A 26,938-nucleotide genomic window follows, 5' to 3' on the forward strand; every position below is an offset into this window, starting at 1 on the left:
TATTAGCCAATCTTTCTGTCTTGCGGTGCTCATGATGTGTAAGGCACACGGAAGGCATTGCTGTAGTCGTGTTTTTTTTTAAATCCATTTCTCCTGTTGGTGTATCAGTTCTGAAGAAGCTATTGGATCTGTTTGTAAATTACTTTGTATTTTATGCACGTTCTGTAACTTGATTCTTTTTTTAAATATTGATTTAAAAGTCATTCATGATAATAAAGAATTACAGGGGACTACTCCATATATTGTCATGGGTACTTTTTTGGGAACTGGAATTTGTCTTGGCAAAATGATGGGTTGCCTTTCAGGGTACATGTTATGTATGCAACTAAGGCTGTGCATTGTAATGGAAGAATGCCCAAGGGTACAATTGGAGTACACCTAAAGCAACGGACAAGGAAGGGAAAATGCTGCTCAATTTTTCTTGCCTACGCATGTGGAAGTGTTTTGAATCCAGGCCCACAGTCCTCTGTTTCAGTGACATACACATTCACCATAGGTTGGCAGCTCCAAGACATTTTTGTGCCCTCAGCTGCACTCCATGCCTTGTCCAGTGGTTCCATCATTTCCACTTGTAAACAGCTTCTGCCAGCTCTCTTTCAAATAATGATCATGTAGTCAAGAAAATTAGCAATAGCATTGGAGATCAAATGCAACACCTTGCCAACTCTTCCTTCAATTTTTTCAGTTTCTTCCTGCCAAAGTTAATCTTGGAGCAGGAGAACTGGATAAGGTGTTAACTCTGCCAGTTTTAGGGACGGTGACTGGTGTTCTAAGCGGACTCATGCCTGATCAGTACAGATGAGAGACTTCCAAGGAAAACAGTGTGGCCGGCAGTACTACTGGTGATCCAACAGGTGGCACTCATCCTTCTGAGTCAGCACTGAGCCAGTGACTGACAGAGCCTCTGTGTGTTTTCTCATCAGAAACCCTGCCAATGGTTCTGACCACTAGAGGAGTGTCAGTATTTTTTTACAAGATTTGGTTCACTACATGGACAATGACACTTTCAAATGGCTGCAGTGCAAACTGCAAACACTGGAAGCCTTTTCACTCTCCCCTCAAACTTTTGTTGTTGTGACTGTCCAGCTCAACAATTCACCTCACGAAATAGATGGCCGTGCTAATGCTTAATGTCAGGTTGATATAAGGTATGTTAAGCAACATAGAAGGCTTCTGTAAAACATATCCTTGCTGATGCTAGAAAAAAATGAAGCCCATCAAAGTGCAGAAATTCTCATGAAGCCTGCCCAGCTCATCTCCGCACTTGGCCCCTCTTAGCATGGAGGGAGATTCCAAAATCGCCTCATGAGCTTGCTGCATTATTGGTGCAAAAAAGGTAGGATAACTAACGATCTGGGCAAGATTTAAAAACCTGTTGAATCTTACACAGGAATCCCTGGCAGGAAAACCCCCCTGTAGATTCTGTACCTCTTGTGGATTGCTGCAAAATGGAATTATAAATTAATTTCATGAAATACTCTGCAAAGAAAAATCTTTATATATATAAACAAACACACATCATTGCCTTTGTTATATTTGAAATGTGTGTTTGCTTTTATACTACAGAGGTGAGTTCTTACCCATTACAAACCTTTGCTGGTAGTTCCTGTCTCTGCAATATGTTTTGTCCAAATATGGAGCTCCATATTAAGTTCTGATCACATCCACCCTCCACCTGTAAGCAGGGTTGTCTTGTTTGTTACTCAGCTGGATAAACCCCCAAGGAATAAAAAAGGTGCTTCAAAAAATCCCTGTGAGTATTCACTAGGTGTAACAGTTCCTTCTGAGCTGATACTGAACAAATGACCCAGCAGGGGCCTTACTGCCCTTCCATTACAGATGAAGCTCCCAGCAGCATACGTGACACTGATTCTTCTCTTCTCACATAGGTGACTTTTCATTATAAGGTATAGTGCTTGGGCACCAGCATAGGGCCCCACAAAAGTTTTTCATTAAATTATAAAATGAGGTTTATCCAGCAGAAGCCTTTACTTGCAACTTGCACACACTTTTTTGAAAGCCCAGATTTTAGCCATCATAAACCCATATTGCAAAGATCAGTAGTTTCCACCTTTGTATTTGTGGTAAAGGGTGCAGAATTATTGTCTATAGCACCTTATTACAATTACTTACATTTAGCTGTTTAAACCCGATGAATTTTCCAGAGTTGAATAGCTTAGTGAGTGGCAAAATAAGAGGATTGTGCGTGTGGGCTTTGGTTAACAAGATTTTTGGACATTTGAATTAAAAATACTGAAAGTCTCAATTTAGCAGTCACTACACTGCTGTAGAGGGAGCTTAATTCTGTAGCTGCTTCTGCTGCATGGTTTAGCTTGTAATTTACGGATTAACATTAATACATACAATAGACTAGGCCAGGGGTTGGCAACCTTTGAGAAGTGCTCTGCTGAGTCTTCATTTACTCACTCTGATTTAAGGTTTCACATGCCAGTAATACATGTTAATGGTTTTAGAAGGTCTCTTTCTATAAGTCTATAATATAGAACTAAACTATTGTTGTATGTAAAGTAAATAAGGTTTTAAAAATGTTTAAGAAGCGTCATTTAAAATTAAATTAAAATGCAGAGCCCCCCAGAGCAGTGGCCAGGACCTGGGCAGTGAGTGCCACTGAAAATCAGCTCATGCCATAGGTTGCCTACCCCTGGACTAGGCCCTGACACTCCAATGTACACCACATGGATGGATGACTGAGCCAGCTGAAGTCAAGGGGGCTCCCCATGGGTACAGCTTGTACACTCATTAAGGCTACATTTGTCACAGCAGTCATGTGACTTCCAGAGACCTCCATGACATTTTCTGCTTCAGCCCCTGGAGCTGGCACAGCCTCCTCAGGGTCCCCCTGTGGGGTTCCAGTGACAGCTGCCTCGGGTCCAGCAACAGAGGACAGCCGGGGGGGGGAGGGAGACACCACAGCTCCCAGTCCCAGCCCCCACGGTGACAGGAGAAACATGGAGCTGCAGCAGCAAGAGTCACAGACAGGTCATGGCTTCCATGAAGTTTTGTGTATTGCCCATGATCTCTCCGTGACTTTTACTAAAAATAACCATGGCAAAATCTTAGCCTTAACAATAATGTCTGCAGGATTGCAGCCTCAGCTTACTGCACAAAAAGCCGAAAGGGACCTCACAGTCGCACCTTGTTTGAAATAGCTCCTACAGCTCTATGGGAGCTGGGCCAGGCTTTGACAGCACCATTCTGATGCTCCATTCTGCTTACGCATGTTTAACTTATGGGCAAGTAAGAGTTGCCAGAGCAATTGATGAAAAGGTGCTTACAGCTTGCTTTAAAACTAGGATGTGACTGACCCCTGGCTTAGGAATTAGTCTCTGATTTACTTCAGTTTGAGTTTAGATTCGCTCATTCTCAGAACTGTTGAAATTAACTTTTCTACTTTACGTGCCTGAAATTGGCTTGAATGTTCTCAGAGTTGTTTGGGTAGGCGAATGTAAGCCCTTCCGTAACCAGTCCTGGGGTACGGAGAATGCTCATGCCTCCAACAGGTTTAGGCTGCAAATGAATACATTTGAGAAGTGCAGATTGAGAGAAACACCATTTATTTTGTACAAGGTACAAGTACCTTAGCACAGTGAACAAATATATTACAAATCTGTCTTGCTTTAAAAAAGTATTGCCATTTCAGTGTCTATTTTCTAAACTAATGCTAATGTACAAGAATGTATTTCCCCCTCCTGCCTCCTGTTAACCTCTATGCACATCATTTCATTTGGTCTGGCAATCCAGCTTTGAAAAAGCCCAGCATATCGCTGCTCTCCAAAGTCCATACTGGACAGAAACACAACATATACATTGTTTAGACTTGCAGCTTACACGGCTTTGTGCTAGTGCTAGACGTATGGCACGTCTCTAACAATAGCCTTATGTGATTAACTGCCTTTTTATTGATAGTTCTGAGGTAAGTCTTCCTATATGCTAAATAAAATATATCCCTACCTGGCCCTACAAAATAATAGTCTAGTTACGTCTTGAATAAGGCTTTTCTGGAAAGCAAAATTCCTATTGCTGATCAATCATTTGCCCCCATGCACACATGCAGCATTCATGTAAATATTTATGTATTTCTTGCAACGTGAACAGCAGCTTCTTTTAACCCTATGGGGAAAGAGCTCTCTGGAGTTAGTTCAGCTGTCTGAACTGCAGAAGTTGCCAGTTGCATAAAGGGTTTCTGAACTTGTGTCCACCTCTGCCCATGAAAGATTCCAGCTTTTTTTAAAATGCTGTATTGCCAGCACTTCTCCCCACCCCTTGCCAAGAGAATTTAGTACGTTACCGGATTGACGGTAGTGAAGCACAAAGAAGTGTAGCACTGACTCGGCCGACATTAATGCACGCTTCTTTGCACTGCCCTGGCACAAGGCCTTAAGCCCAGCACTGAGCAGGTAGTTCAGTCTCCACAGCACATTCAGCTCCTGGCCTCTGGGCGTTTCCATTAACGGTTCAAACTGCAATGGGGTTTTCCATATGCCATTAAACTCCTGTCTACTAGGAACTAGACTGGCCCCCACACCAGTTCATTTCCTGCAGGCCTGTCATCCACTAACAATGACTCCCAGCTAGAGCCAGATTCAGACCAGTGACCTAGAGGTGAAAGGCTCTGAATCTTACTACCAGGCCCTTAGGCCACTATTTCCTGTATTAGTATTTTTAACTTACCACTTCATGCTTTAACTGATCACAGTTGCTTTTCTTGCTCTTACAGTTCCATCAGAACAGCAAAAGTGCAACAGACTTTCATCTGTAAGATGCAATCAATTTGCTACTCCCACATTTGCCTAATAAAATTACATACTTAGCATCAACACTACTTCATGCTCAAGATCTGCAAGAAACTGCTTAATAGCAAGTATTCTATTTTCTATGTCAAGGACTACAAAAAATAATCTGGGAGTCTTATTCCAAAGCCATACCACAGGCAAACCTCATGGTCATTATTCCACGAACAGCTGTTTAAAAAGGAAATCCAGTCACAGCTCAGTTTAATGACATTTCAGGTAGAAGCAGCAAAGAATCCTGTGGCACCTTATAGACTAACAGACGTTTTGGAGCATGAGCTTTCGTGGGTGAATACCCACTTCGTCAGATGCATCTTTGCTGCTTTTACAGATCCAGACTAACACAGCTCCCCCTCTGATACTTGGCACATTTCAGGTAGACTCAGAGGTGGATAAAGTTGCACTACATGGTAATGCAGGTGAAATTAAAGGATTTATTATAAATGGTATGCAATTAATCTGGCTATGAGGGAATGGCTTGGAAAGATGGTCTAGAAAGCACTGGTTTGGATGCAGAACAGAAACAGGGTTCTATTTTTGACACACTGAAGTGGAACAGCTTCTCAGCCGCTGTGAATCTGCATAGCTCCATTGAAGTCACTGAAGCTATATGCCAATTTAAGCAGACGACAGTCTGGGCCACTGTATCGAATAAAGTAGCAGTTGTATAAGACAAATATAACACCACCAACAGTCAAAGGTTTCCATAGTTTGTTAAAAATGTATCCCTAAGCATCTGACTGCCAGATGCTGGGCCTGGACAACAGGGGATGGATCGCTCAATGACTGACTTCCGTCTGATGCCTCTGGCAGGATACGGGGCTAGATGGACCATTGGTCTGGCCCAGTATGGCTGTTATTATATATGTTGGGCATGACACACACTGTTTAGATGAGCTCTATGGTAAAAGATCACTGGAGACTTGTGAAGATTTACATCGCTTAAAATGAGCAGGAGGCATTGAGAATAACCACAGATGGTGTATATGTAAGAGTCCTCTTCTAAAATATCCTGGCAGCCAGTAGAAACAGGAACTGATTACAAACTAATTTACCAAGAATAAAATTGACATGTACGCAGAATGGATATGACAACAGCATGAACCAAGGTTTACAAATTATATCAGCTGAATTAAACAGCAGTCTTTCCTGGTTGTTTTTTTTTTTTTTTTTTTTTTTTTTGAGTGTATCCTTTTCCACGATGTGTATGTAAAATACATTCCAGCGTCTTTTTAGACGTCTTGTTTCTAACAGTAAAGGTCTCTTTACGTGGGTGGTAGAAATGTACATCTGCAGTTGTAAGTACTTACAGGTGGGGGTGGGTGGGTTGTTTTAGTTTACAGTTAGGAGAACACAGTCTGTAGAGTCTTTGACTGGACTATGCAAACAGCTTCCTTGAGTAATTATTCCAGTCAGATGGAGATGATGGTTCTTTATTTTTCTGTGATCTGTATAAAAACATCTTTTTCCATATCATGCTGCAGCAAGTTGGCCCAAACAAATGTTCTGTTAGGTTAGGTTCCTTGTGTAATACTATTTCAAGTCATGTCAGTGTATTGCAAAACCAAAAAGGATTGTCTTCGTTTCTTTCATCGAGTCAGAGAGAATGAATGTTCACAGCATTGCAACAGCGAAGCGTATCCCTTTAAGACTGCTTGTCCCAAGATGGCCCATGGGTAGGGCTGTGTCTTACAGGGAGAAGGTCATAATGACTAGGAATGTGGCTGTTCTTAGGCAGGTCATATGGATTCTGGCTGTAATTAGCACTACGACCACGGGCTTCTTGGACCACACTGACAGTGGGCTCTGAAGATACAATGAAAAATGGGTTACAATGGCTAGCAAGCTGCTAGTTCTGATCATCGGAGCTTTACATGCTCATGTTAACACATGCATAAAGACAAATCCTTTCCAAACACTTTCTGCTACTCCGGACTTAGTTCCAAGGGCACTGCAAAGAACGCTTTCCAACGATCTGCCATTTTTTTTTAATCTTGCAATTGGGATTTGAAACTCAAAACAGTTTAAAAACAAGCTCGCTCACAGAAGGGTTGTATTCCTCTTTGATCCCAAACTTGGGACCCTAGATAAGAAAAATCAACACAGTCCCTATCCCATAAAGCACAGTTGTCTCTTGATTCTGCGAAATCCTAATGACGACTGCCCCTAATGTAAAACTCAAGAGAGAATACTGCTAAACTAATGTTTGCTTCTGCTGATCTACTGAGCTTCCGTGGTTATCTAGGACACTTACCAACTTCATATATATTTTTATTAGTGGTTGATGAGGTTGGCATTTCTGAATAGGGCGAATCCCTGTGAATGGGCGATTTCATTTCCACATAACTGCTCTCCGAGTGTTTACATGTCAAGATGGGTGGATCCTTAATGGTGGCGTATGGGTTTTCGCTGCTGTTCAGAGAGCAGGTGCTTGAACTACACACAGATTCTTTCATATACTCTGCAAAACAAGAACAGAGCAGATTTCTTATATGTGAATGGCTACAACTGAACCTCTGCAGAGAGGGGGAAGAACTTCAATCACTGAGGCATATAGTACAAAAATCCAACACTTATGCTTTGGGCACATCCAGAGCATGACATCTAGAAATCATCCCTGTATCCAAACTCATCCGCAATCCATCTCCTCAACATTTAGTAGGAAAACCCCACTTGGTACCAAGGCCATTCCTGTAAAAGGGTCTAACCGCCCTTCATTATACTATTTGGCAACATCATTTAATTTCAGATGGCAACTTTCCCTAGCCCTCCACAACCCTCGAGGACCTAAGTGCTAATGTCATCCCTTCTTTATATGCACTGACCCAGGGAAGCATGCACAGGTTTGCTCTGAGCCAGCTTTGAAAGTAGTCATTTCTGTTGGTACTTGGTATGCTAGAAAAGCTACAGGGTTCAGCGTCCCGAGCTGCAGTCAATATCAAATGCCGTATATTTGAAAATTAATTTTTCCAGCAGCCCTAGAACTGCTTCAATCAAAGTGCTTAGTGGGTCTCTGTGAGATGTAATTTCAGGGGCTATCCAGCACTGGAAGGATTAGATTTCTTCATCAAGTTCCCTTCTGATGATAAAAATTCTGTAAGGGAGACCCCTGCTCTCCGAGAGATTCTTCAGGCTCTGCAGTGGGATGAAGGCCATCTTATGTCTCTTGGGGTTTTTTGATGCTGTAAACACTGATCGTTCCCTTCCCCCAGTACGAAATAAATACATCAGACAGTAACACAGGCAAAATTATAAGAGGAGAGAAAGGTTGGCATGAGACAAGGAAGCTGCCAAGAACTACCCAGTCCTGAAACTGGCCTGAGAATTTCAGCCTTCTACAAACAGTAGTGCCAGTCGTGCTATTTAAAAAGAATAAAAAAGAATAAATAAGTCTTAACATTGACTTTCAATAACGTGCCATTGCTGCTGTGTGCAGTCCTGCTGCTGTGCATTGCCATTAATTTAGAACTAGAGCGATGCAATGAAAGATGAGGCATTTTCTTGTGCTGGTTTACAGTACAAAGGCAGATCCTGGTATCTATGAAACACGCCCGGTGCAATGGTAGGACTTGCAAAATATCTGAATTCCCAGTTGCCCCCGCTGTCTAGTATGGGAGACAAAAAGAGAAATTCAGGTTAAGAAATAAACAGACAACAAAGACATCTCTTCCTCTTTAAAAACATTTCTCTGCTGCTATTTGTTTCCACTACTACAAGATACTTTGTCACTTGATGATTCCCAGTTCTGTTCATTCCCTCTGAAGCATCTGGCACTGGCCACTGTCAGAAGACAGGATACTGGGCTAGATGGACCTTTGGTCTGACCCAGTATCATATGTTCCCGTTAATCTGTTGTGTAACCATCTCCATATAAGCTTTGGGGATGCTGTACCAGGAGTTGGTGTGTATGTAGAGTCTAGTACAGCCCCTGGCTGTGGGATAATGATGGTTTGGGATAATACATGAACCAAAAAGTGTTGGCTGATCCTGTGAGGTGCTGAAAGCTCTTGACTTCTACTGAAGGGGATGAGGACACCCCAGTATCTTGCAGGATCAACTCCTCAGCTGAGGTCAGCAAGGAGCAAACAATCAATCAATCTCCTCTCTTCACAGACACAGTCTTGGTACAAATCCTTGTGGGAAAGTTTGCTCGCTGATTCAGTGCGTGATCCTCCCTGCTGGTGGGGACACCTACCATTGCGTGCGTGCGTGCGCGTGCGTGCGTGCAATGTCCCAGGGCCCTGCAACATCTCGCCATCCCTTCCTGACAGCCTGGTTCCATGAGGACAGGGGCCAAGATCCTCAAAGGTATTTAGGCACCTAACTTCCACTGAAATCAGTGCGAGTTCAGTTCCTAAATACCTTTGAGGATCTGAGCCAACATGCCTTCCTCTCCACCCTGGCTGCGTGCTCCTCCCACACAGCTCTTTGGACCAGAGGTATGCCCTCCCTTTGGAAAAGGCCACTCAACATACAGGATACCCTCCACATGGGGGTCTGGGGAAAGGGCAGGGCATTCAGGCTGTCCGTCCTTTCCCATTTCTATTCTGATGCTTGGCTTCAGCTCCAGAAGGAGATCTCAGATTGACAACAAAATTCTGGAACCCTCTCTAAGCAGCATCTGCTTGGGAAATATTTTGTCCTTTCCATTTCAATGAAGGTCTGTGACAGAACAAAAACCATCCATCAAAATTAACGGCATCCCTATGCCAGCTACACTGTGAATCTCACAGGAGGAGTTGAGCAGAAGCCTATTAACTCATGCTAATGACCCAGGAGGCCCAAAGTGTATTTCCAAACTTTGCAAGCCGCCACGGCCTGATCCTGCAAACCCTTGTTCTTACAACCATCCCACTGGCGCTTATTAATTACTCATGTGAGTAAGGATTTACAGCATCCATCTGTGTAGCAAGAAAGCTAATAGCAGGGCAAAAACAATTCCAGAATCCTGCATCACAAAACGCATGTTACTTCTTTTGACAACCGCAGCTGATTTCTTAGTTTTTTGCAACCCTTCAGTGTCCAAGTACACCCGCTAGAGTGCATTTTGCATAAGCGCTGGAATCTTGGCAACAAGTGACCTTCATCGTAACACTCAGCTCTTAAACCTTTGGTGAGAAGTGAAGTGGGGCGAGACCAGCGGGGGAGTTTGGGGAGAACGAGCAGGCTAGCAGATCAGCGAGGAGAGAGGTGGAAAGCTTAGCTCCACAGACCAGACTCACAAGGCACGTACATAAGGGATGAGAGCACTGCAGGAACCAGGGTACAGTGCAGTGCTTACATCAATCAAATTAAGGCTCTCCTACTGTTACAAAACTACAGGTTTGGAAGGATATAAAACAAATCAACTCTGCTCTGTTACATCAATGTAAGTGTGGTGTTACGCCACTGATTACAAAAGTTACTCCAGATTTACAGTGGTGTGAATGGGAACAGAATTTGGCCCTCTGACTTTAAGAGCCTGGTTCAGCATCCATTGAAACCAGCAGGAGCTTTCCACTCCCTTCAATGGGCAATGGATCAGGCCTCAAAAGATCAACGCCTCCCATGCTCCAGCTACTTTGGTTTTGTCCCTTTCACACTGTATTTGAGTTAATAAAGGTCTGTCATGCATCCCTCCTTAAAAAGCTGAGGGACAAGCCACAAATAACACAGGAATCATGCAAAGAAATAGAAAGCCCTAGAATGAAAGGACCTGTGCTATATGCATTGGGCCCAATTCTGCAGCCCTTACCAGGGCAAAACTCTCATTGACTTCAATGGGAATTCTGTCTCAGTGAGGATTGAGGGGCCTGATCCGGTAAGATGCTGAGTGCTCTTGGCTCCCACTGGGTTCACCTTGGCGAGGGAGCGCTCAGCGCTTTAGAGGAACAGGCCCTGACTAGGACTGCACTATAAGGAACGTTCCTTTTGCTAGAATGGAATAAAAGTAAGCCCCAGCTAGCGGTCAGCAAAAGGCATCCTCTGGTGGCTAGTAAATATTCACAGCAAAGACTGTTCATTTGACAAATTACCCTTCACGAGGAATTGATGGACAGATCTTAATAAAAATGGGCCATAAATTCTATGGAAACAGAAACTGTTTAATCAAGTCAAGTGAGAATGCAGCAAACCTACTTCCCTCACTCTATTCATGGTGATGAATGGGTGTACCCAGGAGACGAAAAGCAGGAATCAATAGGGCCCTGTAGCCTTAAGGACCAACAAGAACATCATAAAGGTCAAAGCAAGCTGAAAAGCTAACCAGCAGATTTCAAACTGCCCAAGAGTCCACCGGCTAGAGCTGCCTGAAGGCCCAGAACAGACCCAGTCTGCACAGGTTTGGGGATTAAACTCTTGAAAAGTAGATACCGGCAGAACAATTTCATCTACAACTTTTAAAAAACATTTATTTCTGTTCTGTCTGGAGCAAGCTGAACTATCTGTGCTGTTTCTTATTTGCAAACATGCACATCGGATCTGACCCAGGCCAAATTCCCACCCTACAGTGAATGTGATTCAATCTGGCTCAGATATTTGTATCTCCCAAATGAGGGTTTAAAAAGAACTGCTGCGAGAGCCATAACCAAAGTGCAAGCAGGGCCTCAGAGCCCTGTAAATCAGAAGTAACTAGTGAAATCAATGGAATTATGCCATAAAGTATCGGAGAAGTGTCTCTCAGACCACATATATTCATTTGGACCATTCTCTAGCCAAATGCCTTTAGCAGTGGCCATGGAGAAGCAGTATCCCAAAGGGATGATTCCTGCTGACATTAATGGGAATTTTGTGCCTAAACAAAGAGACTCAATCCCTCGCTCTGAACAGGATGTAATTTATAGAGCATGGCATGTATCTGGAAACATGTTGCACTTGGGAGCCATTATCAGCTACAATATGCACTAGAGCTCAATGAGTTTTAACTCTAAGGGGACTGGAAGAGTCTGTGTTAGTTTGTTATTAAGATGATTTGGAAGAAGAAAAAAAATGTCTGACACGAGGTGCTACATTTGTTACAAGACCCATTTTTAAATTAAGTTTAACTCAAATCAATTTACCAATTTACTTATAATTTGTGGAAAATTCATTCTGTGCTCGAAGAATCAGTATAGGGGGCTTTTTGGGAGAGGGTGTTGCTAAGAGCTGGTAAAAATAATTTCCTATCACACCCACACACAAAAAAAATCAAGATTTAAAAAATAAAAATCACCCAGATTCAGAACAAAATGCCAAAATTTCAACTTCTTTTGTAAAATGAAATTCTGACAAAAATGTTAATTAATCTGAATGTTTCTTTTTGATACATTTGTAATGTTTAATGTTTCATGATACATCAGAATGTTTCAACCTCTATTTAATTTTTATATTTATACAATAAAATAAATGTCAAAACTAAAATAATTTAGAAATAAAAATCAAAACTTTTCATTCAAAAAATGTTCAGTTTTTTTCCTAAATGAAATGTTGTCAAAATTGATATGATTGCATGAAAGATTTCAGTTTTGTTGAACCGATGGAAAACTGTTTTGACAAAGAAATTCTGACCAACTCTAGGTATGGTGTATCTTTTATACAAAGTGGCTGAATCATTGAGTTAAGTGCAAAACTCAACCTTAACTATGGGATCACAACCAGCACGTCTATATTTTGCATTTATGTTCAATAAATATATTAAATGGGACACAAATAGAAATCAAAGGAATGTCTGCTTTTCATATTTTAACCCCCTGAGCCCAAGTTCCCCAGACACTGAGGACCATGCCACAGAATGAGATTTAATTTTTTCTACTAACATCAGAATACTCTAGTTCCTTCCACAGATCAGCCTTCATGGCATTTTGCTATACACTTCCTGAGTATCTTTGGCCATAATAATGACAAGACTTAGAATGTATAATCATGAATATCACAAACATGATTTATAAAATGCTTTATAAAATCATAAACATGAATGTATAATGTTTCAAGCAGAGCAAAAATACAATCTCCCTTGTGTAATCAAAACTAGGGAAGACACAAATAGTGTGTTTCTAATAAGGTGCTTTCCCCCTGACCTGGCACATCTCCACTGGTTTCCATAAATGCAATGTAACGGCAGCTGATTTGTGCATGTCAGCACAATAGTGTATGATGCTTGTGGTGATGCATTCTGGCATAATGAAAATAAAGAAGTTCCTGCGATGGGTGGTATAGACCTTTTGCACTATTGCCAGCTCTCAGGAGTTTATTATGAGTCTTGCAGTATTTGGTGTTCTTAAAGTCTCAACCCCTGGAGTCATGTCATTACATGAGAAGAGGAGGTTACTCACTTTGTGCAGGAACTGCGGTTTTTCGAGATGTGTTCCTCCCCATCCAAGGCCCCTCCACGTCAGAAGCACAGGTGTCTCTCAAGACCTTGATCAGAGATTTTTCCACTAGCAGTGCCCCATGCACCCATTGCTTCCTTCTATGCCTGGGTACTGCAGCTCCCATAGCAACACACATCTCAAAGAACTGCAATCACTGCACAGAGGGTGTAACCTCCTTTTCTTCTTTGAATAGTGTCCCTGTGGGTGCTCCACTTCAGGGGACTCCTGAACAGTTTCCCTGGAGGGAGGAGGGAGCTTTGGAACAGAGTCCAGAACTGAAGATAATACTGTAGTACCCAGAGCTGCAGGCAAGGATTAAACTGCAGTGCTTTGAAAACCTATGTAACTAAAGCCCAAGTAGCGGTATTACATATCTCAGACACGGGTACGTTCTTAAGCAATGCCGTGGATGTTAACTGTGACCTGGCAGAAGGTGCTGTTACCCTTTGAGGAGGATGAATGTCTGTGGTCTCATAACCAATGACAATACATCCAGATGTTGTATGCAGTGCTGTTGCAGCTGTGTTAGTCCCAGGATGTTAGAGAGACAACCTAGGTGAGGTAGTATGTTCAGATCCTGAGAAAGAGCTCTGTGTAAGCTGGAAAGCTTGTCTCCCCCCACAACAGAAGTAGTTCCAAGAAAAGATATTACCTCACCCACCTTGTCTCTCTCAACATCCAGATATTTATCTTGATAGTCTCTGACCAGAAATTGTGGATCCCTGGGATCTATCGATTAAGGAGATTAACAACCTGGGTGACCTTTGAAATTGCTTGGTCCTATCCAAGCAGAAGGCCAGCACACTTCAAACATCCAGCATGTGAAAAGAGAACTCCTGCAGATAATTACATGACTGTGGGAAAAATAGTAGTAGATGAATATACTGGTTAAGGTGGAACTCCGAGAGAACCTTAGGTAAGAATTTAGGATGTGGGCATGTAGAAACCTGATCCTTAAGAATACTTTAAAGGGGGGAAATCTGCCATCAAGGCACCAATCTCCCCAACTCTATGGGCTGATGTGATGGCTACTAAAAAGGCCATCTTCATAGATAAATGGAGCAGAGAACAGGTTGCTGCACCTCAGTGATCCAGTCTCTTTTGGTTCTTGTCATGTGGAACAGACCTGGAGAAGTGTTGCCTGCACTGCACATTTACCGCATCCATGATTAGGGAGTTAGGCGGAGGGTGGGTGGAACAAGAAATCAGTGTCCTCAAGTGGGAACATAATACTTTTTTATCTGCTCTTTTATACGTTTGCGCATAATTTTGGCTGGATCCAGGAGTGCCTCGTTGATGGGTAACGCCATCTGGGTACGTGTTGCTGACTGTATGATATCCAACAGCTTGTGTTGTGAATTCCTGATGTCTTCAAGTGGAAGTGAAGAGTGTCAACTACTCCCTTTCTGAGGTCCTGATACTGCCGAAAATCACTGGCCATGGAAGGTGGTGGAGGCATAACCACTTCATCTTCAGGATGAAATAGGTGCTTGAGGTGTGGCTTCTTTATCTGCCCTGGCCTCTTGTTCCTTAAACATCTCCTGGAGAGGAGAGGACTGAACAATCATAATCTCCCTTGGAGATGGTATCAGTGGTCTGGAGAATTTTTGACGGTAAGCAGCTCAAGTATAGGAGGGCCCATATGGGACTCGTGGTGGCATGCAGGGTTGGTTCCACAACTCTTAATGATGGTCACAATCTTCCCTGTGACTTTCAAAGAATGGGATCCTGACAGGATATGTTGGGGGACCCTGGACTGAAATAGAAGAGACTGATGAAGTCCCCTTCATTCTCTTCAACATGGTCCAACAGAGGAGCCCCCATTGAAAAGGGTGGAGAGTCCTACAGTACCAGGGAAATGGTAGCAGTGTGGAGACCAAGATCTCAGTACCAAAAGGCACTAGGTACCCATGAGGAGCAGAGATTCCAGCTCATCCATTATGGCAGGTCCCTTGCATAGCTAAACTCTTGTGGTGCCGACCAGGGAATTGGTACCAACAGGGTAGATGAAGATGCGATAGCCGAAGCTGACAGTACGGTCAATGGCGGGCATACCAGTGCAGATGCCAGTGAAGTCTTGGTACTAAAGGTGCCAAATGGATAGGTGCCAATGGTGGGACTGAGCCTGGTGCTACTGGACTGGGGCACTTATGCTTGTCTTCTTTGTCCCTGGTAGAGGGTACTGAAGCCACCTTAGAGCCGTCTCTCCCTCAAGCTCTGGGGCTTTCTGGGTCCACAGAGGATGAGTCCTGCAGCTCAACGGTACTGGGCCGAGAGTTCAAGGCTTTGGAGGCTGTCAATTTCACAAGGAGTCTGGGCTTTTTGGGAGCAGACTCCTTCAGATGCGAGTCTATGCTTCTGTTTTTGGGAGTCTTCTCAGAAGCCTCCACTGACCTTCCCTTCCTAGGGGAAGCCTGTGCCAAGGTGGAAGGGAAGCTGGATCTGTCCAATGACAGATGTACCGAGGGTGTGGGGTGTCTCCTGACCTGACTCAGACACTGGTCTAAGTGTGTGCTCCATCATGAACAGTCTGAGCTGAGTCTCCCTGTTCTTTCTTGCCCTAGACTTGTGGTCTAGGCATAGGGTGACCAGATAACAACTATGAGAAAACAGGACAGGGGGTGGGGGGTAATAGGTGCCTATATAAGAAAAAGTCCCCAAAAATGGGACTGTCCCTATAAACATGGGACATCTGGTCACCCAGAAATTCCACTTGTGGGAGACATGGGACTCCCTTAAACAACAGACACCCTTAGAATGGCCATCGCTCATGGATACATCCTCTCAGCAGAAGAGACAGCACTTTAAGCCAGGAAGACAAGACTCCCCAAGGAGAGAGAGGGGAGAAAAAAAAATCTATCCTCTCACAACTGACACTTACTAACTAGAATGACTACTAACCACTGGCTATACCAACTAATTTTAAACAACTATAAGAAGAATACAAAATAGCTGAGGTATGGTCAAGACGGGCATGCTAGGCGTGCATCTCAAGCCGAGGTGGCCGAGATGGAATGAAGGGCAGTTCACCCGTGCACCTCTATGGCCCGGTCTACACTGTGTGTGTGTGGGGAGGTGGAATCGATCTAAGATACACAACTTCAGCTACGAGAATAGCATAGCTGAAGTCGACATATCTTAGATCGACTTAGACTGACTTACTTCATGTCCTCATGGTGTGGGATTGATGGCCGTCGCTCCCTCGTCGACTCCGCTTCCGCCTCTCACCCTGGTGGAGTTCCGGAGTTGACAGGGAGCGCGTTCGGGGATCGATGTATCGTGTCTAGACGAGATGCAACACATCAATCCCTGATAGATGGATCACCACCCGCCGATCTGGCGGGTAGTGCAGACATACCCTATGTCACCTTGGTGTCTGGCACGAGGAGGTGTAAAGCACATGTGCGAGCTGAACAGGCACTGCTAGTGGAAAACTCTCCCATCAAGGGCTTGAAAGGTGCACACGCACCTGATGTGGAGCACCCACAGGGACACGACTCAAAGAAGAGTCTCTGCTTTCATCTAAAACATACAGTAAGTCTCTAGCCCCTGCGGTTGCAAAGGAAAGTTTGTAACAGCGACCCCTAAAGGCCCAAACACCAGCAGGCGAATCGAAAGACCACACACTGATTATTTCTTTAAATCTCTCTGATTTCTAAGCCAATCTCATTTTGGGGCCCAACTCATGATTTTTAAGCGTTGGCAATACAGCTTTTGAGGCCTTCACTGCCCCGATGCATCGTCCATCCCTGTTTCCCCACTACAGGAAGGTGGCATCAGACCAGATACTGGGGACAGGATGACTCCAGTTTGTATAGCTCAGGACATCTGGACTCTCCGAGATTGTATTAAAGACAGATTTACTGCATTCCTAATGTAAGAGCATAGGAAAGGGACCTCTCTCTCTCTCACCTCAGGAAGCTGAATAGGCAGCACTGAGACTCAAGCCCTACACTGAAGATTACATCATGTCTGTTCTAAGTAGCCAGCACAGAGGCAGCGGCCAGGGCTTTGAGGCTGAGTACCTTTTGTGTTGGTGGAATCTGCAACTAGTAAATGAAGCAGGTTGAATGTTTTGCTGCAGAAGAGCCTCTGCTACTTTGCAGTGTGGAACCAGAGCCTAGGTCTGTCCATCCACAATCCCATCCATGCTTTTAACTGGCAAGGGTGGGCATATTAATCTGTGTGTTTGAGCAAAGCCAGTTTGTGCAAATCAGCTAAGCGTTTTGCCGGACTGAAATGTTCAAAGCCCAGAGTGGTTGATGGTGGCTTTCTAAAGTGTGAATCACTCTTGTAAATGCTGAACATTGAAAGAAATTGGCGAGCAACAAGAAATGACTAAGAATAAAACCAGTCTGGCTACTGCTGAAAAATCAGAATGATCTTCGCTGGACCAGACGGAGCAACAATAAGAGCAGAGGTGTGGAAAGAACACCAATGGCTGAGCAAAAGGCAGAATTTATCCAATAATAAACAGGAGACTCCCTGGGCACTTGAACCTGAAGAAAGCGTCTGATGAGACAAACCATGACAATTTCCATCCACCCACACCCAAAATACACAGTTTGAGATGATTACAGACTTTACTGAGTTACGTATCACTGGAAGCTGTTTTAAAGCAGACTCAGAGCAAAACAAGAAGAAAAGGGATGAGATGGGAGAACGGGAATGCAGCAGTGTTCACCATACACCTCATGGTGCTAGCTTCCTCCTTTTTATGGTTGCTACTGTCACCTGCTCTCTGCTGCTGAGCTGTATGCGACTCTCTGAACTCTTCTCCCGAGAATGAAAAGTCATTTTAAAATGCAAAGCAGGCTTTCTCCAGAAACAATTGACATGGGCAAAGGCAGAGCTAAGCTAGGAGACAAGCCTGGTCTCGTAGAGTGGGACTGCCTTGGGAGTCCAGACACTTCTATTCCCAGCACTACCCCTGAGCTGTGTGTGATCTTGGGTAAGCCACTTCCTCTCTCTGCCCCTCTGTGTAAATTGTAAGCTCTTCAGGGCAAGGAGGATCTCTTCCTGTGTGTCTGTACTGCTGCCAGCACCATGGGGCCTGACTGAGACTGGGGCCTCTAGGTGCTGCTGTCACGGAAACAACTAACAAAAAGAATGTGACCTTCCTTATTGGGAAATAGAAGCGTTAATGGCCTGATTCTCCAAGCCCTACTCAGGTTAGTCATCCCACTGCTGGGAGACTTGAGTGAGTAGGGTCTGCAGGATCAGGTGTCAGCATTTTGTATCAATGTTTCTTTACGTTTCCTCTCTGTGTATGTGCAGCAGTAGGGGAGCCTGGCACAATTTGTCCCCATTGAGTGATCTGGATTTCCACCACCAACAGAGCATACAACCTGACTTATACGCATGGTTAGCGGGATAAACGCCAAAGCTTTTCTCTGTGTGATTCCAACTGTCCTGGAGCTGGGACTGTCTTTTCTGAGTGACTCAGCCTGCAGACATGCTGCCGCTCTCAGGGGCAGAAGATGGGTTGGGAGAGTTATGTACAGATCAGTAGCTTGGGTGCTGTGAGTAGAACATGCCCTCGCACAGAACTGAACTCACCGGATGTTTCGTATTCTGCCTTCTATTAAAACATAACACTTGCTGGATTCAGAGCAATAGCAGTGTTCTGCCTACAGTCCAGGAGTTCTCTTTTCCCCCCTCTCTTTTTCACCGCCACCGCACCCCCAGGGGCCCAGCACCCCAGACCACATTCTCAGTCGGATGCACACATTTCTGTCATTACCTCGCTGCGGAAAACCAGTTACTCTGAATACCTGATGCACGAATCACATGAACCGTATACAAATTACTGAAAGTGTTCTGGGGAAAACATCATGACTGGGTAGATGTCTGTGACACAGCTCCCTATGCGCTGTACGGCACTGAGGCTAACCTACAAAGAGTGACTGCACACAAACAATAAAATCGGACACGCTTACGCTGGTGTCAATGGGCAGAACTCCACTCACAGCTCCTGAGCTCTGCCCACTGAGTGCAGCTCAGGCCCATGGTGCTGTTCTTTTGAAATCCCATCACAGCCCCTTTTGAAAACCCCACGAGGTGCCTCTCTGCATCTGCAGGCACCTAAATTCCTTTGAAAATCCAGCCCTGTCTCATTGCTTATTGAGTGACACACCCCTTTAACTATCAGCTGTGTGTGTTTATAGTGATCAAACAACTAATGAAGATCTTTACTTCCAAGAGAAGTAACTGAATTCTCAGTGGACTGGACCACTTGCAGGTGTGAATTTTGAACAGCAACAAGCAAAGTGAATTGATCATGTGAAGAAAAAGACTAAAATCCTAAATAAGTAATTAAATATGTAAACAGTGTGGAAAACCTTCCACAACCCACTGGGGCTGTGCTTCTTTATCTACACATATGTAGTCATATATTTGTATATCTCTCTCTATATATTATGGCTAGGCTTGGAAGGATTTGATTTTTTAATCAGTAAATGTCGATTTCACCATACACACAAACTGATGAAAAAATATTTTCATCAATGATCATCAAAATCAGAAGGTAGGCAAATAAGATGAATGCTGCTTGAGAACTTATTAGAGTTTGATTTAAGGATATTTACTTTGTATATTCTGACCTGTGATATTGCCAATTTGTGCCTTAAGGTTTCTAAAGCTTTAACTTTTTGAATATCAGTGTCTACTGTCACTGTACTGCCTAATCCGCCATAATTGTGAAAAATTAAATCAATACCAGAAAAGAGCTTAAAAATAAACATCAATATTATTCATTGAAATGATAAAACAATAACGTTTGAATTCTGCCAAGCCTAATTACAGAGACCAGCTGAGTGAGGTAATAACTTTTATTGGACCAACTTCTGCTGGTGAAAGGGACAAGCTTTTGACCTTACACACAACTCTTCTTCAGGTCTTCTTCAGTCTAGTGTGAATTCAGACTGTGTGTTTATATCACTATTTTCACTTTGTAAAAATAAACAGTGATTTACTTTAATCTACTTTTGTACTGACAGTTTCTTTGACGAAACTGTGAGTAATTTATTCTACAGTAGATTTTCTTTCATTAGAAGATAAAGGGCTTTTACTGAACAGGGGTATCAGTCAAGTCACTGGAAGCACTACCAGTCAATGGAATAAGGAAAAACATATGGAAAACTAACATTTTTTTCTCTTAATAGTTTCACAGATCATTTATAGAGAGTTTTTGAAGCTGTACTAACTATTCTCACTTTAGGCAATGAGATAAATCAATTTTTTTTTTACATATTATATTAGTTATTTTTATGAACAAAAAATATTTTCATTCTCTAGGCCTGGCTGAGGGCTAGTAATACACCTCTCAGGGCTAGTCATTGCCATATATATGTTTCATACTCATGGACCATCTTCCATCAATTTAATAAAAAAGGGCCAGATCCTGCAACACTTACTCACATAGACAGTCCCATTCGGTTTCATGTAAGGACAGCTTGCACAAGTAAGGTTGCAAAGTTTACTGAAGGAGACTGTCCAATATTTAGTTCCCCAAACCAATACACAGGGCCAAATTCTCAGATGGTGCAAACTGAGGTGGCTCCACTGAAGTCAACACCAGCTGAGATTTTGGCCTCATAAACCTGCATATTCTAGAGGGATCCTGAGTCCCCCTTGTTTCACCTTCTGGACCAGCCCTGCAGTCCTCACTGGCCCAAAGGTTCATGGAAGTCAATGGGAGTCTTGCCTGAGGAAGGGTTCTGTGGGCTTAGGGCTCACTATGTGTGTGGTTCTCGCCTTCAAAACCTGAATAACCCGATCAATTAGCAATAAAGCAGCCCCTGGGTTTCTGACATATAAAGAAAGCTGGTCTCGGGTCAGCAGTGTTCAGGCAAGTCCAGTGTGCTCCACTGGTGCGAGCTGCACTCAGCTCAGTGTTTGGTCAATTATTTAATGCTGCAGTGATTGATTAAAATGCCTGTTTTGTACATTCTCTTAGGGTGTGCAGAGACAGAAGACAATTTGTTTTTATAATAGTTTCGTGCACACTGAAAGGTCTCCTAAAGAGCTTTACCATGCAATACATTAAGTGACTATAGTGACTTAGCAGGCATACACAGCAGCCATTACATATTCACGAATTGTTCCCCAAAGCCTTGGTAGGAATGCAGGCTTAGGGTCTTCAACTGTGTGAGGGACCTTTAACTTCCACCTAGCTAGACACATCTTGGTTTACCAACTCATCCAAATGACAATGGCAGTGCAGCACCCTTGCAAGTATTACAATAGGTATTAAGCCTATGACCTCATGAAGACTTGCATCCATAATTTCAGGGTCAGACACCTCTGGCTCAGAGTCAAGAGGGCCACCCGCTGAGCCATGCAGGCTTATTTTGTACCTCATCATTCTGTTGCTTTCTTTTCATAGGCAACCATTTTTCAGGTGTTCAGGATTCCTATCTCACCTCTTCTACCACACCCCTCCTCTCAAACTCTTTGCTAGGGTTACTGCAGGCATTCAATACTATACCTTTGAAGCTTTTTTCCATTATGTATGTGTTCTGACGTCTATCCATCCCACAAGCACCTGTATAAAAATGATATATAATGGAAAACAAATGAATATTTATGTAAATTGGAGTGCTTTGACTAATGTGTAGCATATATTCTTTCCCCTCTGTTCTTTAAGGATCCTATTCGGGCCACGCTTAGGCATGGGCTTAGCTTTAAACCTGTGCTTTATCCCCATTTTTACTTCATTGGGACTTAAGCACATGCTTAAAGTTAAGCTCCTACTTAAGAGTTTCTCTGAATAGGAGTGCTTTCCTGAATCAGGACACCACTTATCAGCAACAAACTACCCTTCAGGAGAACAGAAAAAAAATCTGCTGATAAGCTCACTAGTGAAGCAATTAGTTTAGAGATGTAAGCCAAAAAAAAAAAAAAAAAGCACCAATCAACCAAAGCAATATAAACACTAGAAATTTCAGATTACGGACTAGTTTATATTGCAAGACAGTTAATTTTAGGGGATGTTTCATCTGTGGATTTGAAAGTTATTTATTCACTAGTTTTGGTTCAGAGATGTTGACTTCACTTTAAAATCTACACATGATTTAATAAACTGACAATTATCCTGAAGTGGTTGCATAGCTGGTTCAAAGTGTAGCAATTTACAGCAGGCTGCCAATTTCAAAGAAATTGACTTATGAAATTCCATAGGAACATGCCACTCAAGTTACTTGCGGGGGAGGGGATCCTATTTCAGTTTACTAGCTGGTGTTGCTTAAAATCATCCCAGGTAACAACCAGGTTTAAGAGAACACCAGCTCTAGCTCCTACATTCTTCTTAACTCCATCATCTGGCATTTCTTACAGTCTAGCAGAGCCAATGCAAACTCAGTTACAGAAATAGCACCATATAACTTCTAAAATTCACGATCAAGTAACTAAAATTCACGATCAAGTAACCAAGCTATGTCGTTAGAGAAGCCCTGTGAATAAGATGTTAATGGATTCTCCTAACCATTCATCCTGAAGTGTCCTTGGTCTCTGCAGAGAACAAGAAAGATCTCTCACTCCACCCACCACAGCAGCAACCTGCAGTATTCACACGGCTCCTTCTTCATGCCAGAGGTGGTGGCTGCAGCCTTGTTTTTCACTGAATAAGTCACTATTGCCCTCAGGCTACTGACAGTCCAAAGTTAAAAACCATCGGCCCTGATTCACAACTGCTCCATCCCTGATCAGAGCACAGGAAAGGGGGCTGGAGGGTCAGGGTAGAGGTGGCTCTGCTCCACCTTCGTGCTACCTGTATTCTGGGGCTGGTAGAGCCCTGGCAACAGTAAAGCAACCTTACACTTTGCTTCCCATAGCCCACTATGAACCACCATCCTGTCCCAGCCTGCCTCCTCCTCGCCCTCCGTCCTCTCCTAGCATATCCTCCAGGAGCTGGGAGCAGCAGGACAGGGCTCCGTTGGCAGTTCTAAGCCAGTGGGGGACCCCTTTTACATAGGGGGATTCCTGGGGGTTATTTCTGCCCTCTTGAAGACCCTTTCATTTTGCAAGAATTGCAGAAAGGGACTCACAGTGCAATGGAGAACTGGTTCCAGTGCAGCGGAAGTGGAAATTGTGTAAAAATGGTACCTTCTCACTCAGTGCAGCATCTCCTGGTGTGTACCAGAGTCTCATCTGCTTACATGCATGGAGCTACAAGTGGGCACATGTCCCCTGGGGTTGGTGGTGACCCAGGAGGCTTCACCTTTGAGATGGAGTGTGCAACTCCACAGCATCCTCAAATGTGGGGCACTGCCTTAAGGGGGAGGACATTGAGCCCTTAATAGTGTCCAGAATAACTGTAGAAAGAGTCAACATTCAGAGCATCAGCATGAGGAGCAGAGCTACTTGGCCAGCGTAGTTGCAGAAGTGGGGATGCAGAATGAATGGGGGGCAGTGTATTGTGCAGGGTTGGGCAAGGAGAAGGAGCCCAATTACAATCAAATAACAACTGGGATGGAGATAAGAAGTTCAGCCTGTATGGAACAGAGATAGCGGCAGACATCTCACTTGAGGGTTAGTGAGGTAGAGTGGGTTATCCCAGTATAAAGGGAGCAGCAGCAGGGACGAAGGGGGGTCCCAGCCTTCAATGAGCAATGGGTGGGGACCATGGGAAGGGGCATTGCTTATATAATGCAATAGTATCACATGAAGAGTCCCTGACCTACAAAAGTAGTAACAGAGCAGAGAGGAACAACCTTGCTTGGTGGCTCAAAATCCTCAGAACATGACCTAGTCCCTGCAAATGGCTTGAAAATATTGATTAAAGTATTCATATTTAGAGGAAAAATAAGCATGGAAGAAAATTGGAGTGATGCTGCAGAGCGATATCCCAGTAGACGTTAGGGAATAATGAGCAGATCATGATGTCTATAGAGAAGAATGGCATGAATTAGGTACCTATCAGGTCAAGATTTACCCTGAGAAACAATAAGTCATGTTCACTGAAACATGAAGTCAGTCTATGTACAGTATCATAGAATATCAGGGTTGGAAGGGATCTCAGGAGGTCATCTAGTCCAACCCCCTGCTCAAAGCAGGACCAGTCCCCAGATGGATTTTTGCCTCACATTCTTAAATGGCCCCCTCAAGGATTGAGCTCACAACCCTGGGTTTAGCAGGCCAACGCTCAAACCACTGAGCTATCCCTCCTCCATATCTATGCTGGCTGCCCTCATGAGATGTATACATACATCTCTCCATTACACCTATGAAGATCTAAAGCAACATCCTGATGAAGAGTTCTGAATATATGGGTGACTGTTGTCTAGATCCACTAACATGCTCCTACAATTTGGTAGTTCAGAAACTAAGGATTTAGATGATTAGCTAAGAACATAAGAACGGCCATACTGAGTCAGACCACTAGTCCACCTAGTCCAGTATCCTGTCTTCCAACAGTGGCCAGTGCCAGAAGCTTCAAATGGAATGAACTGAAAAGGGCAATTTATCGAGTGATCCGTCCCTTGTCATCCACTCCCAGCTTCTGGCAATTAGAGGTTTAGGGACACCCAGAGCATGAAGTTGCATCCCTGACCATTTTAGCTAACAGCCATAGATGGAATTATTCTCCATGAATTTATCTAATTCTTTTTTGAACCCTGGTATGTGATTGGCCTTCAGAACATCCCCTGGCAGTGAGTTCCACAGGTTGACTGTGCTTGTGTGAAGTACTTATGTTTGTTTTAATCCTGCCTCCTATTAATTTCATTAGATGATCCCTGGTTCTTGTGTTATGTGAAGGAGTAAATAACACTTCCTTATTTACTTTCTCCACACTATTCATGATTTAATAGACCTCCATCATATCCCAACTTAGTTGTCTTTTTTCCAAGCTGAACAGTCCCAGTCTTTTTAATCTCTCCTTGTATGGAAGCTATTTCATATACCCAATAATTTTTGTTGCCCCTCTCTGTACTTGTCCAATTCTCATATACATTTTTTTTGAGATGGGGAGACCAGAACCGCACACACAGTATTCAAGGTGTGGGCATACAAAGCAGCATTATGATATTTTCTGTCTTCTTATCTCTCTCTTTCCTAATGATTCCCAACATTCCGTTTGCTTTTTTGACGGCCGCTGCACAATGAGCAGATGTTTTCAGAGAACTACCCACAATGACTCCAAGATCTTTTTTGAGTGGTAACAGCTAATTTAGACCCCACCATTTTGTATGTATAGTTGGGATTATGTTTTCCAATGTTCATTACTTTGCATTTATCAACACTGAATTTCATCTACCAATTTTTTGTCCAGTCACCCAGTTCTGTGAAATCCCTCAGTAATTCTTCATGAGGACCAGATTCTTGATCTCAATTCCATTGGTGTAATTTCAGTGGAGCTTGTACCATTGACCATTGGCTATACACGTACTCCTGATTCACTCAAACCGAGAGCTGAATTTGGCCTTTAGTGTGTGAACTGCTTGGAGCAGGGACCTCAGCTTTTATTTGTCTGTCAACTACCATGCACACTTATGGTAGAATAGGAATAATAATGAGATCTGCCTTTTCCAATTACTTTCCAGGTATGTCAATATTTTGTCGCATAACCTTGAAAATATCCTTTATATTTAAGATTTGTCTATTTCTCATTAGAAGGAGAGAAGAGGCTAAACCAAAACTCATGATCCAGGTGCCCCGATCGTCCCAAATGTTCCCATCCAAATCCAGCCTGGGCCTGTCTCTACCAGTCACCTCACCTGTTGGTTTTAACCATTTGTTAGACCAAGCTTTTCTGAATGCACAGGACTCAGTCTTGCAAACTCTTACCCATGGACATAGTCCTTACCCAGATGAGTGGACCATACCTGCACAAGTCCCACTGAACTCCATGGGGCTACTCATGTAAGGACTACTTGCCTGAATGAGAGTTTGCAGAATTGTGCCTGTAAAGCCCAGTTTGTAAACAGAAAGAACCTTCTGGAGATTCTCCTTGATTACCGAGATTTCTGAGTGTGTGTATTTCTGTACCGTTGGGCAGTTAAAATGGAAAGGCCAAGAATTAGCAGGCTTGGTTAGCATAATGCAGCTGAGCTAAAGGTCAGAATAGAGCGTACAGCATGGGCATGAGGAAAGCTGATGTCTGCCTAGTGAAGCACTAACCCTAGGACTGCAAAAGTTTAAGTTAGGTCTCTTTTCCTAATGCAATGGCAATCACTTCCTTATCCTCCAGTGGAATCAAACATGTGATCTTCCAAAGAACCGCGTGGTGTAATTTTCATGACTTTTCCCTTCTTTTCTATTGCCTAATAAGCTAAACACGAAACCAAAACAGGCTGGAGAAGTGGAACATGGGGCTCAGAACAGAACATATCATATGTTCACTGAACGTTACATAAAAGTGACAGAAAACTATGAAGACTAATGTTTTAAAGACATACTGGTATGTGCCCTGTGGTAAGGCAGCTGCCAAAGACAATATAATTGCTAGTTTTATTATTGAACAGGATACCAGACAGACCAAAATAATGATCAAGTCACCTTCCACTGAGCCAGAGAGCACTGGTTGACTGATCCCCATATACACGCACACATATACACATATGTATTCCATATATGTATGTTCCATACATATTGTATATTTCAGAAATGTTTCTTTTGTTGTAGAAACACTGTTGTAGATTTGAAAGAGATGAACAGAAAATTAACAGGAGTAACATCAATACAATTTAACCTAATTTCCAAAACTGTATAAGCAAGTTCACACACCCACACACACACTTTGTCTCTGCTACATCATGCTTTCATAACCCTCTTTTGATACTGGTGTTTACAACACAACAC

General features: G+C 43.3%; 1 protein-coding gene across 11 annotated transcripts in view; it reads right to left on the minus strand.

The window, feature by feature from the left end:
• Nucleotides 1-3,637: 3,637 nt before the first annotated feature.
• Nucleotides 3,638-26,938, minus strand: part of MEGF11 (multiple EGF like domains 11) — a 385,567-nt gene continuing 362,266 nt past the window's right edge. For 5 of the 11 annotated variants that reach the window (XM_050967532.1, XM_050967528.1, XM_050967529.1 and 2 more), the window contains 3 exons: nucleotides 21,627-21,683; nucleotides 7,066-7,272; nucleotides 3,638-6,617 (listed from right to left, as the gene is read on the minus strand). In XM_050967532.1, the coding sequence (XP_050823489.1) occupies nucleotides 6,457-6,617; nucleotides 7,066-7,272; nucleotides 21,627-21,683 (425 nt within the window). In that variant the 3' untranslated portion in view covers nucleotides 3,638-6,456. Of the gene's footprint in view, nucleotides 6,618-7,065; nucleotides 7,273-8,235; nucleotides 8,417-21,626; nucleotides 21,684-26,938 lie in introns of those variants that run through there. The other 6 variants (XM_050967534.1, XM_050967530.1, XM_050967531.1 and 3 more) reach the window with 5 other exon arrangements.

This window comes from Gopherus flavomarginatus, chromosome 9 (genome assembly GCF_025201925.1).
Source record: "Gopherus flavomarginatus isolate rGopFla2 chromosome 9, rGopFla2.mat.asm, whole genome shotgun sequence".
Lineage (NCBI taxonomy): Eukaryota > Metazoa > Chordata > Testudines > Testudinidae > Gopherus > Gopherus flavomarginatus.